This window comes from Morone saxatilis, unplaced genomic scaffold (assembly GCF_004916995.1).
Source record: "Morone saxatilis isolate NCDOM2014 unplaced genomic scaffold, NCSU_SB_2.0 Contig10, whole genome shotgun sequence".
Lineage (NCBI taxonomy): Eukaryota > Metazoa > Chordata > Actinopteri > Moronidae > Morone > Morone saxatilis.
In genome coordinates, this window is record NW_023339652.1 from 6,080,302 (window position 1) to 6,092,856 (window position 12,555).

General features: G+C 38.9%; 1 protein-coding gene across 1 annotated transcript in view; it reads right to left on the reverse strand.

Moving 5' to 3' along the window:
- The window catches only part of gnptab (N-acetylglucosamine-1-phosphate transferase subunits alpha and beta), a 20,133-nt gene extending 8,250 nt beyond the window's left edge, over nucleotides 1–11,883 (reverse strand). The window contains exons 1-7 of the mRNA XM_035677117.1: nucleotides 11,587–11,883; nucleotides 10,920–11,005; nucleotides 10,387–10,506; nucleotides 9,852–9,902; nucleotides 7,884–8,086; nucleotides 6,048–6,112; nucleotides 5,738–5,872 (exon numbers count right to left, since the gene is read on the reverse strand). Of these exons, the coding sequence (XP_035533010.1) occupies nucleotides 5,738–5,872; nucleotides 6,048–6,112; nucleotides 7,884–8,086; nucleotides 9,852–9,902; nucleotides 10,387–10,506; nucleotides 10,920–11,005; nucleotides 11,587–11,748 (822 nt within the window). The 5' untranslated portion in view covers nucleotides 11,749–11,883. The remainder of the gene's footprint in view (nucleotides 1–5,737; nucleotides 5,873–6,047; nucleotides 6,113–7,883; nucleotides 8,087–9,851; nucleotides 9,903–10,386; nucleotides 10,507–10,919; nucleotides 11,006–11,586) is intronic.
- Between the last annotated feature and the right edge of the window lie 672 nt (nucleotides 11,884–12,555).

The window sequence follows — 12,555 nt, forward strand, 5'->3', positions numbered from 1 at the left end:
TTTTTTTTTAAAGAGGTCCGGAAAATTCTGTGATGTCATCGCTTCTCCATTGGGGTCACATGGAGGTGGCTCTCTGTCTGATCTCAGGATAGTTATGTGAGGCATTCAGGGACTGTGTGTGTGTGTGTGTGTGTGTGTGTGTGTGTGTCTGTTTGTGTTGTGATGCATGTGAGGGAGACTCCCTGGCTTTGCCCATTTCAAACCATTTCCCAGGACAAGATTCGCCCTGTCTCGCTAAATCATCCAACACTGACGCCAAACATCTCAGTTGACCTCGTGTTCTGCCTCGACTCGCTCGTTTTTCCCCTGCTCCTGTTTTTAGGTGAGGAGGATTAGCTGTGTCTTATAAACCCAGCCGGGAGCAGCCAGGAGACACCAAGCCCCGGATCACATTGCCATCTTTATTATAGCTCTCTTTATAGTCCTGATAATGCTCTGACACACGCACACAAAGCAGAGGTGTGTGGCGGGCTCACACAGGCACGTGTCTGCCCTGCCAACCGTAAACAATTCTAAACAAACATATGAGATATAAACCTGATTATTTACTAGGACACAATGAAAATTAAAAATTGAATTATTTTACTAGTACTGAAAGAACTGCTTGATCAACCATTTCTCTTGACCGGTAACCAGTTTTACAATCAATTAATCATTTATCGAGTTATGTTTTCTGGTATTAGCTTCTTAGGTGTAAGGAACTGCTGCTTTACCTTCACCCTCACTCTTGAAAATTGAAATGGGCATTTTTTTCTTTGCATTTTCTGGCATTTTATAGTCTAAATCAAGGGTCTCAAACTGCTGGCCTGGGGGCACGATCCGGCCTGCAAGAAGACCCCAACATGTTTAGAATATATTGTTATGTCTGGCACACAAAGTAAGTTCAGATTTTTCCAATTTCCATCTTTTCGCATCATTGTCAGAGGGGAAAAATAAGCAGAAATTGTCAATTTCTTTCCCATTTAAAAGGAGACTGTAAAGAAAAATTAACACATCCTTCCTCTCACAAATGAAAAGTTAAACTCATAAGACACAGTAGCTCAATTCAGTACTCTCTCAGGTTTTGTTGCTACAACCTTCCTTGCTCTGGTATGGTCAATGGCAGACAGAGCAGCTGACCAGCAGAACAGGAAGTTTAAAGAGAAGTTGACTGTTGATTCATTTACTTTCTATTGAGTTTAATACGGTTACTTCCCGTTTCATTTGGAAACATACGGTTGCTATTTTTCAGGTAAACAATCTCAAGCAGCATTAAAAACATGAAGTAGTATGCTCAGTATGAGGGAGAGAAGAGAGGAGGAGAAAGGAGTAAATACCGTGAGTGACATTTAATGTTACAAAGAAAACCCTGAAGGGCTCATCAGCTAACTGTCATCTCCTCCAGGCAGCACCTACATTTATTCTCCACCACAGCGGATGTGTGTCTTATAAAGTGTAAAAATAAATATAAAGTGTTATAGTAAACAGTAGTATAATTATAGTGTTTGACACATAATCTGTGATCGCTGTGTGTCACCGCAGAGGCAACCGAAAATGTAATTAGTGTAGGAAAAAAATTGAGTTTGACACTCTGAGTAAACCAATTAACCCAGTGGTGAGTGATCTTTTTAAGCAGATGGATTGAGATGTTGTAGTGGCGCAACAGACAACTATAAATGAGCTGAAGCTGTGTTATCCTGCACCCCCCCGCTGAGTCGAGAGAGCAGTCTTACAATCAGACACTGGCAGGTGACCTACAGAGGAACCTGAAGCAAATCTGTCCAGTTCTTTATATAATGTGACGACATGTCCCGGCTCAGAAAGGGGCTCAGGTGTTGGCATTACCAGCACTGTAGCTGAAAAACTTAGTCTGGTCCCACATGTCTGAATCAGAAAAACACATGAGATTTGATCAGCTATTCAAATGAAATGACTCGAAATGGCAAATTTAGTCTCATTATTATGCCAATATTGAGGATCTATATTACACAAACTAGCTTACTTTGACACAGGTTTAATCATCTAATAAAAACGGTGCTTGAGAACATCAATTTGTGTGGTTGAAGGCTGCTCGTACTTTTAAAAAGGTCCTGTGAAGAAAAAAATATTGCTGGATTTTCTTTTGAAGACATTTGTTTTTGAGGGTGTAAATTAAAGATTTTTGGAGAAAGGTTATTTCACATTTTCTTTAAGAAGTCAGAAAAACACAACCACAAAACCACAAAGTAAACTCCTTTTTCTGGCCTACCTGACTGAGATCAAACATAAGTAGGAGTCATTTTAAGAAAGTTTGGAAAATCACTGGTTCCAGCTTCTGAAATGTTAAGATATTCTACTTTTTTTGTCTTATATGTTAGTAAAATTCTTTGGGTTTAGTCAGTCAAATTAAATAAGCAATTTGAAGACTCACTTTAGGCTCTTGTGATTGGCATTCTTTACTATTTTCGGAAATATCTGAGACTAAACGATTAATTGGTTAAATAATAATCATCATCATCACCTAAAAAGATGCACAGCCCAGCATTTTAATACTTAAACTACATATATTATTATAAACTTCAACCCTTTCATTTTTATCCTCCATATATTTATTTTTCTAATTCCTATTTTTACATTATTCTTTACTGCACACCAGCCCTTATTCAGCTCAGCACATAATATACGAGGGATAAACCGTTTGTATCTTGCTTCAAAGTGGAGATGAGACACCGTGTGGACAACCGTAAGCTCCTCATAACACAAAAATACACGTTAATACAAAAACATCAGCGGGCTTGTACACAAACAGTGGGGGCAGGACTCGACAGGCAACAGCACGGGCAGATGATCGGGGTTGGGGGGCAGCTTTCATCACCATAGCACTCGGTCTAACACCAGCTATAAATACCGGCCGCCTCACGGCTGAACCTCTCCCTCCACACTATGCACATTATCCCTCTTTCACAGAATCGGACTGGCGACACCAGGAACACACCTTGAAACCTAAACTGTGCATTGTGTGGTGGCCCGTGTACCTAGAATCCCCCAGCCTTAAACCCCAAACACACACACACACACACACACACACACACACACACACTTTCCTGGAACTCTGTGACACCACTTCCCAGCTCTTATAAAAGATAAAAAACTGAACTCCCAAACAGGTAAAGCCAGGAATAAAACACCCATGCATGAGAGACAGGGTGTGTCCAAGAGTGCATGGAGGTCAGTAAAATCCTTGTGACCTTTTGCGTGCTGGCTGGCGCCACGCCCCTCCAAACGGTTGTTCTACTGTTAACCCCCGCACCGCCAGCTAAATTACAGCCCGAATGCCGCTGGTTATTAATACACATGAACCTGCCAGACTACACCAACGGCAAACCTGGGCAACAATGCAGGGAATGATGGGACAACTGGGTTTGATGATGATGTTAGGTTAAAGACTGTTAACTACACATCATCACATACAAATTACAGCGATTTTTTGACTCCGCTGAGATTCACCAGACGCTGCTACTTCAACCTGTTGTGCTCACAGACAGCTGTAATGTGTGACTATAATATATATATATATATATATACTACTATTATATAATAAATATACACACACATACATACACAGTAGTATTATGTACAGTATGTTATGTAATAATAATAAGGGGTATCTGCAAGTTCAATATTCGAAATTTGTTTGTTAGAGATTTTTGATGCCATCTGGAACTTAGTACCCATTTTAACTTTAACTATTATAAGACTCATTTTCCTATGGAATTAATTTTGCATTGGCAATGAAAGAAACCCCAAAAACCTTGAAAATGTTAGGCTCAATTTATAAATCTAACCCACAGAGGATTCCCTAACATCGAAAATGCATTGTATTAAAATACAAATGAATTGAGTGAGGAAAAGATATGAATAAACTGGCATTTTTATTTATTGTACATTGAATAATTGTGTATATATATATATATATATATAATAGTAACACATATTATGTTATATATATATACACATATATATGAAAGATCTAAAGTCAAAGACGCACTGATGTACCTCCAATTACTGTTTTTTTTAAAGATAATATTTTCGTAATATGTTTTAAATACAGTAGGGCTGCAATACTTATTTAATTATCAAATAACATGCAGATTAATTTCTCAATAGATTGATTGAAAATTGATCATAATTCCCCCAAAACCCAAGCTGACATATATAAATTGCTTGTTTGATCTAAAATGTAAAGATGTTCAGTTTACTATCCTAAAAGATAAAGAAAACCAGCAAATATTCACATTCTGTTTTGGGAATTTCAGCTTAAAAATAACTTAAATTGATCCACTAATCAATTAATTGCCTAATTGCTTCACTCAATAATGGGCAGTTTTTAACACTGACTTCACTTTAAGGCTTCTGCAGAGTCACTGTAAATCTGTTATATAACACCTCTGTCTTGCATTTAGAATAAAAGGCAGTTACCAAAGATGTTATCTAATCCATCACCCATTAATTCTAATCAGCCACGTGAGTTTATTATCGGAAGACGGGAACAAACCGTTGACTCATGTCCGTCCTGCCCGCCTGCTGGTGCAGGACGGGGTCACTTAGCTCCAGGCTGCACTGCTTTGTTTTCTTTGATTATTTCGGAGTAATCCACGCTCGTTAGTGGCATTCCTCCCTCTCAAAATATAAAGCAGAGTTCTGATTAGAGAAAATTATTAGATACACATGCCGCCCAGCTAAACAGAGGCCCGCTATCCACATCACAACGTAACTGTTTAAAATAGAAAAAGCCCAAATTAAGCGGGTCCTCTTCTTCAAGGAGGATCTGACATTTGTGCTTAGCCCTTTCTTAGATTAAGCTGCTATGATGTATAAAAAGATCTTAATTTGTGCATGCACAAATATACAGTATGTGTCTGCAGTGATAATGATGTAGCAACGTGCCCCAGCACTGAGATAGGACACTGCAAGAGTGACACCTGCTGGAGAAGTCAGTTATGATAAAGTTGACTTTATCCTCGACACTGACAACACTTCCTAAAAACATTAAGAAAATAGTGCAGAGTCTCTGCATCGAGCAAGAGATACAATTTATAAAAAGAAAGCTAAAAGTCAAGAGTGTCGACTGTACATTTATCAAGTGTCCAACTCTGCCCCCTGCTGTTCTGAAACTGACATATCCGCCTCCTCATACATCTGCATATAGTGGATTTAAGAGAAGAGAAGAGATCTTTAATTGATAGTCTTACAAAATTAAAGTAAAAGAAAAAAGGTTAGCTCTAACAATGTGTTCTTCCAAATATGCAGTAGAATAAGAACAAAAGAATGATTTCAAAATAAAAGTGTCCCAAAGACATATGGATAAATCTTGTAGATGTAAACAAATACAGAGAATCTCTGCAAGAATGTCAAATATACTGTGTTTACGTAGTTTCTCTCCATTTCATCTTATTTGTAAGAAATCTGACCGGCATCACAACACCACCAGGAACTATTTAAAGTAGGAAAAATTTGATTTTAATTTTTAATTGATTGCTATTTGTGTTTGGATTAAGTAGCCTGTGACAAATTAATAAGGCTACAGCTGTTATTTAAATGTTTCAAATACATATTTAATCAACATTTAGTTAAATATAGCTATTGGATCAGACTTGGTATAAGCAGATACTCAATAATAAAAGGACTCCAATAGGGATCTGTGCTAAAAACACTTGATCTGATACATCCACAGTAATAAGTAATGATTTAGTATGTTTTAATAATAAAAATGTTTTACCTGTTTGATCTTAGTGGTTATGACAGAGGGCAGTTTGACTCTCAGCTGCTCCGTTTCCTTAAAGGACGCCGGGAAGCCGCTCAGATAGGCCAGGGACTGCATGCGGATCAGACCCGGAGCCTCTTTATCGGTCGTCTGTGACACACACACACACACCAAAGAGGTAGATTTGAATGCTCCATAAAAACACCTACTCATGTTTAATTACCTGGATCTGTCATTGAGGGCTGTGTAATTTATAGGTGAATATGTTAAATCATGCTCATTTTCATACAGGACAACATGCATTCAACAGTTAATAGAAACTCACCAGGTAACATCTGGACACAGAGAACTTGTGGTCTTCTCTAGACACATCTGTATAGGCTTTATCAGCTGTAAAATCCAATGAATCAACAGTAAGCAACAGAATTTGAAGCAAATGAAAAGTTGCAGGTTCAACAACACCATGCAAATAAATATACACTAACGGTCAACTTGTCGGCTTAAATAAGATATAAAAACACAAGGACTAAGAATGGATGTTTAGATAACCGCCCTCAGCTGTGCAGGTGGAAATCCCCTGCTCCATCTACCCATCATTCTTAGATTAGAGACATATTAGATTTTGTGAAGGTGGACGACATTAATAAGTCATCTGCCAGCTTTGAGAAGACGTGGGACATTTTTATATCACAAAAGCTGATAAATAAACGTTTACCAGACTGATAAACCAGCCATATTCTGTAGTTTTAGTTAATCTGAGTGAGTTCTCTCGTCTTTTACTGTTGTGTACTCCACTATATACACATTTAATTTAAAAATATTTGCCATATAAATGTTACTTTTTATTTCTAATTGGTAACAATATCCCTTATTTGTGTGTTTTGTTTGCGGTTTTGTTTGGAACTGAAGCTCAACATGCCACTTGTTGTTATCTATTATCTGTTCATCCATACTACTACAATTATGCAAACCATCAGATGGCTTACAGTCACGAATAATAATCAATCAATAATGAGTTGGTCTGTATGATCTGACAGCTCACAGAGCTCTTATTAGTCACCCTCCAGGTGTGGGTCTCACACAGCACGTCTAAAAATACTGTGATATACGACGGGGTTACGTGTCTTTAAACTGAACATAAACGAACGTAATGCATCTCAAAAAACCACAAGGTTGCACTGCAGTTGAGCTGTTAAATGCTGCCGAGGCTGTGCCTGCACGACATCCTGTCGGTGAATAAAGCACCACACCGCTGGTTCCATGACAACTACTGATGGTGCACATACTCTAATTTTAAAGGCTAATTATGTGTGTCATGGTTGAAGCTTTAAATGCTGGCATAGCAGAAATGTTGCTTCATTTGGTGACTGAACAGGTTAACTGGGCATAGATTCTGCTTATATTTCATTTATCTGGTAAAATGTTATGTATGACTATGAGTATAGGACATTTTAGATCCTCGGATAACAGATAAACTGATGTTTAAATGCCTAAATGGCCAAGCATCAGAATATTTATAGGTGTTAATGGTTAAAACAGTAAAAAAATTCACAGATGGTGGTTCTCTTGGATCTCAATCCTTTGAGAGTTGCAACAACGTCAGACACTCTAAAACTATTTCAGTTTTACAAAACAGGCCTAAAAACCTTCTGTAACATCAATTTCAGGAGTCACATTCTCCCAGTTAAAGTTTCATTCTCATATTAATAATTTAGGCGAATGAACTTTATAGATTTGTATCAAGTAGCTCATGAAAAATAAGGTGGGTGTAAGGTACAGCTATTAAATACAAGATAAATATAATATTTTTTATTTTATTAAAGGAAATGGAAAGAGGAGAGATGGTTAAATGTACTTAGAATTCTCTACAAATGTACTATTTGTATAATGAGTACACCGGTGATTATGTACTTTGTACATTATGTACTGATCATTCATGCTGCTGCAGTAACTAGTAATAGGGATTTCAGCATCCACTTCAAATAACATAATTTGCATTGTAAATAATATTTCCCCTCCTCAGTAAAAAATGATTCCTGCTGGGTTCAGTTATTACACCGCTCTGTGGTTTTTATTGCTCTACCTGGGAGAATCTCTCTCATGCTGCTTGGAATCGTTTAGGGAGAATATTTCCTGCCAAATTTGAACCTCGTTTTTTTACCGTCAGTCTGCGAATGGAAGACCACCACGGAGGCGGTGGTGGACGGGTGGAAGGGTTTGTTCAGCAGCAGCAGCTCTTTGGCGGCGGAGAAGGAGGGAGAGAGCGTCGGCAGCTCTTTGAGTGTAATGTTGGCTGGCAGAGCGGGATCCAGGGCCAGCATGGGCGCTATGATGCAGTGGGACAGCAGGCATTCTGGCTTAACACTAAAAACAAAAAGAAAGATATATAATCTTTAATTTAATCTAACTCCGATTGCCACTTCCTCTAACTTTTGTGGTTTTGGCGCTATACTTAAACATATCCATGAAATTAGTCAGTGAGTTCACACATTCAGCAAATAGCTTCCTTTGTGGAAACGTTGCATCAAGTCCTTTTTTCGTGTCTGCGATTAACAGATGAGTGGCCGACGAGGAGGAGGAGGGACATGGCAAGAAAGGGGCCCCTTTGTCTCTTTGTCAACCTAACATTGTTAACAGGAAACACCTAACGCCCCCCTCAAGTCGAATCTTCACTGTGGTTCACCATGTCGCCACAATAGTTGATCATTTCACTCAGAGCAAAACATAAAAAGGACATTTTCACCTCCCTCGAGCCAACAGGTACACTTGCTTTGACAAAAACAATTTTGTCCTACCAGTTTACACATGAGTTATATCTCTTTGTCATTTAACCCACCTCAACTTCCTGTTTCAACATCAAATTCAGTGTCCTCACAATGCTGTTTCACTGTGACTTTAACAGTCATTTCTCATTGTTTTAAAGGAGTGAATTACCCCTAAAAACACAAGTTAGAGGCTATACTTAAATATGGGATTGGGCAAATATACACACACACATATAACTGACACCTCTCAGAAAGTTTAAACCATTTTAAGCTTTGTAAAGATGGACTATGTGGCAGATTTCATTAGATTGTATAAGTGTACCTAACAAAGTGGCCAGGGAGTGTGTGTATACAACGAGAAGATTTTGATCTGTAGAACACCTTTTCTTGCTCTATTACACCTTTATGAAATTGTTATGGAAATATCAAAATCATTTTTGTCAGAGATTTAGTTTACTAAATTACCTAAAATCAGACAGTCAATCTAGTAATTTGATCTAAAAACAGGTTTTCAGTTTATTCTCTGGAACAATTAACTACACGATATACCCACTCAGTTGCCAGATTATTAGGTACACTTATCTGAAACTAAAGCAGTCCAACATAACACAATAAATCCTACTTTCATGAATATGAAGGTTATAATGTTTATCTTTTGTTGATTCAACTGTATGATCATTTTGGAGGATGTAGTGTGTGGTGCTGTTGAACTGTGTTGCATTATTCAGAGAGGTGTATCTGTTATGTAGCCTACCTTCACTAATAGGAGTCTATTTATAATGAAAATTGTGCTATAAAATTACATGTACCTCCTCAACTCTAGTGCTCAACAACGGAGCCCCTCAGGAACTGTGTGCTCAGCCTCCTCCTGTTCACAACGTACACAATGTATGCAACACCCAACGTAGAGATAACTCTGTGTCAAACAATGATTCATATCAGGAGGAAATCAACAATCGTGCAGAGTGGTGCACAGAAAACAAACTCCTGCTCTTTGTCAGCAAAACAAAGGAGCTGATTGTTGATTTTAGGGAAAAAGAGGCAAAGACAGACTTAATTTTAAGTTCCTGGGAGCAAAATTATCGTGTCAAGTTCTTGTTTAAAGAGGAGTGATAGAAAGTATCCTGACTGGAAACATCACAAACTTGCATGGGACTCTGCAGCAGGTGATTAAAACCGCCCAGACAATTATCGATTATGATACTGGTGAGGTGAGGATACTGAAAGACAGCAACCACTGCAGCCACAGCCTGTTCACCCTGCTGCCATCCGATTCTTCCCTTGGGCTGTGAGACTGTTCAATTCTTTCTCAACAATTTATGACACAAATACAATACACACCCAACGCATGTATTCAGACTCACCTGTCTTTTGGCACTTCAGTTGTCTCACTGGCATTTTTCCCGAGGCGTTCCCTGTGCGCCATAAAACAGTGATTTCACATTAGTTTCATCATATGCTAACTCAAGTAACAACACTGTGCAGCCGGGCAGAGCTCAGCAGAAGGCAGTAAAAAGAATAACTTCACCAGTTTAACTTAACTCTCATGGCATCAGCTGAAAGAAGAAAAGTTCAGAGACTAATGAAACTTAGTTGTTGACTGAGTTATTCTAACCTTTGATCGAAGATTCCCTCTTTCCTCTGGGGCAATGTCTCCACAAGCCAATCAGAGTGAAAATGATAATGTTACAGCTCAAGCTTGTATGCCAATTCTGACTGCATTCAGGTGAACAAACAGAAGCTTCATCAGTGTGTTTGCACTCTATGGCCATATAGTGCTTTCTGCAGATAAAGGTTCATGTTTACTTGCAGTAATGGGCTGCAGTCGGCATCAATTGTACCTAAAAGTCAAGCTAGACTGCACCCCTCTACTTGCACAGACAGTGGAGCCACAGTTACCTCAGAGCTTTATGTTCCTCCTCCAGTTGCTCTTTGACCGTCTTCAGTTCCTTCAACAGAGCCATGTCTGTTCCGTTCACCCATGTGTACACCACATCAATAGGCATGGGCAGACAGAGCCTGTAAAAAAAAGAATAGAAACACTCATATCCCTCCACACAGTCATCTCTAAAACTGCAAAGACGTGACCCTGTTTCCCTCCCCCAGTGCACACACTTTCCTCCACTGAGTCTTTTTTATTCATGCATGGTTACACCTTGTCCAGTTCTTTCATATTTCTTTCAAGGGAAGAGTGCAGAAGGAAGGTATTCTACAGAAAGTGGGCTACGGGTAACATTTGTGAATTATGATATAAATAAGAGTGTTTAAATCTTAACACCACTGAATAAGATTTTGCACTTCCTCTAAGTGTGGAGATAAAAATAAACCCCATTTTTCTAAATGAGGAAGATACACACATGCATGATTTTTCTTTAGGTGGGATGGGTTCAACGTACTCTTCTCGGGGGGCATAAATGCTGTCTTTCGCTCACCTGCTTTGGAACGATTTCCCACCCACATTGTCTCTGTAGGAGTCAAACAGCACATGATACTGGTCCCGACTCCACTCCACCACCACCTGTATGGACAGGAGGGGGCACTTGATGATACAACCCTCTGGGACAAACAGTTGCACATGTTGCTACCCCCCAGATTTCACACAACCAAGGCCACACCAAACCAGAGCTGTTTACTTGTTTCACCCAGTGCCCGTACAGTATGACTCTCTGGGTATGTTGCAGCTCTTTAGGAACCACTCTTTAATTTAACTAATATTAAATCCAAATTTATTTAAAAGCTTTGAATGCCATCCACAAATCTGCCTCAATAAAAATGCTTAACTTACAGCTGTCAGTTTGCAAGCCATGGGTGTAAATCAGTAAAGAGATTGTACACTGTCTTTTAAATACGTACAGTTAAATGATTTATTATGATGCCGAATTAGTATAAACACCATACTGATCCATAAAACGTCTCAATTAAAGACTAAAGACACGCAGGTTTACTAGCAAGCAAGATCGTTTTTAAAAAAGCCGAATTCTTGAGTGTAATCTGGTGGAGACTCAACACAGCAGCTGTCGTGCGACCGACGTCAGCCGGCCAATTCATCAGCAAACACCACAAAGTGGAGGGGAAGAGAGAAAACAGGAGAAGCTTTACCTCTCCGAACTGAAATGCGGAGACTATCATGAGGACGAGCCCCCCAAAGCAGAGGTAGAGCCCGTATCGGTGGGACAGACATGTGTACGTCTGCCTCTGCAACAGCTTGAGCACCGAGTTCACGACTACCATGGTTCTCCTTGGCGACGCATAACGCTGCATTCATTCAAAATAAAATAAATAACGCGAGACTGAACGAAAACAAATAACGCACCGAACAAAGTAAACATCACAAGCGGACCCGGATCTGTCAGCTGACCGAGAGCCAGACTGCGTGACACATGACAACCATACATTTGACGCTTCTTCTACGCTGGTGATGACGCTGACGCTGCGTGCGCGTCACCGCCCTCTGGTGGAGGGGAGCAGCGTCCGTGGTGCGTTCAGGGGTCGGTTAGAAAAAAAACACAATTAAAAAACGTGGTAAGGGGTCACACAAGGCTAATTCCCACGTTAAGTGTTATAATGTAGTACATTTTTGGATTATTAGTGCTGTACTGTGTTGTACTCAAGGTGGAGTACATTAACTTATATCAATAACAATGCATCATATATTATAAATGTTTTAATCTGCAAAGTAACTACAGCTATAAGATAAATAGGGGACTTTAAAGTATAATATATCCATCTGAAATGTGCCGTAGTGAATGTACTTGAGTAAATGTATTTTGTTATTTTGTAGGTACATTTAAAAAAAGTGAATAAACAACTAAAACAAAACAATAAAGTCTTGTAATGTAATTATTACTCACTAAAGTGACTTTTAGGTAGCCTGCTTCTATTCTTATCACCATCTGAAGGCAGCCTTCGGTATTTCTGAACCCATTATGTGGAATAATTTACAGCTAAGATGTCCTCTTTGGTATTATATGGTGTTTTTAAAGAACTAGTGATTAAGCTACTATATTATAATATGGGTGTTACAGTAAGTATGCATATGGATATGTAAAATATATATGTATAGTTGTG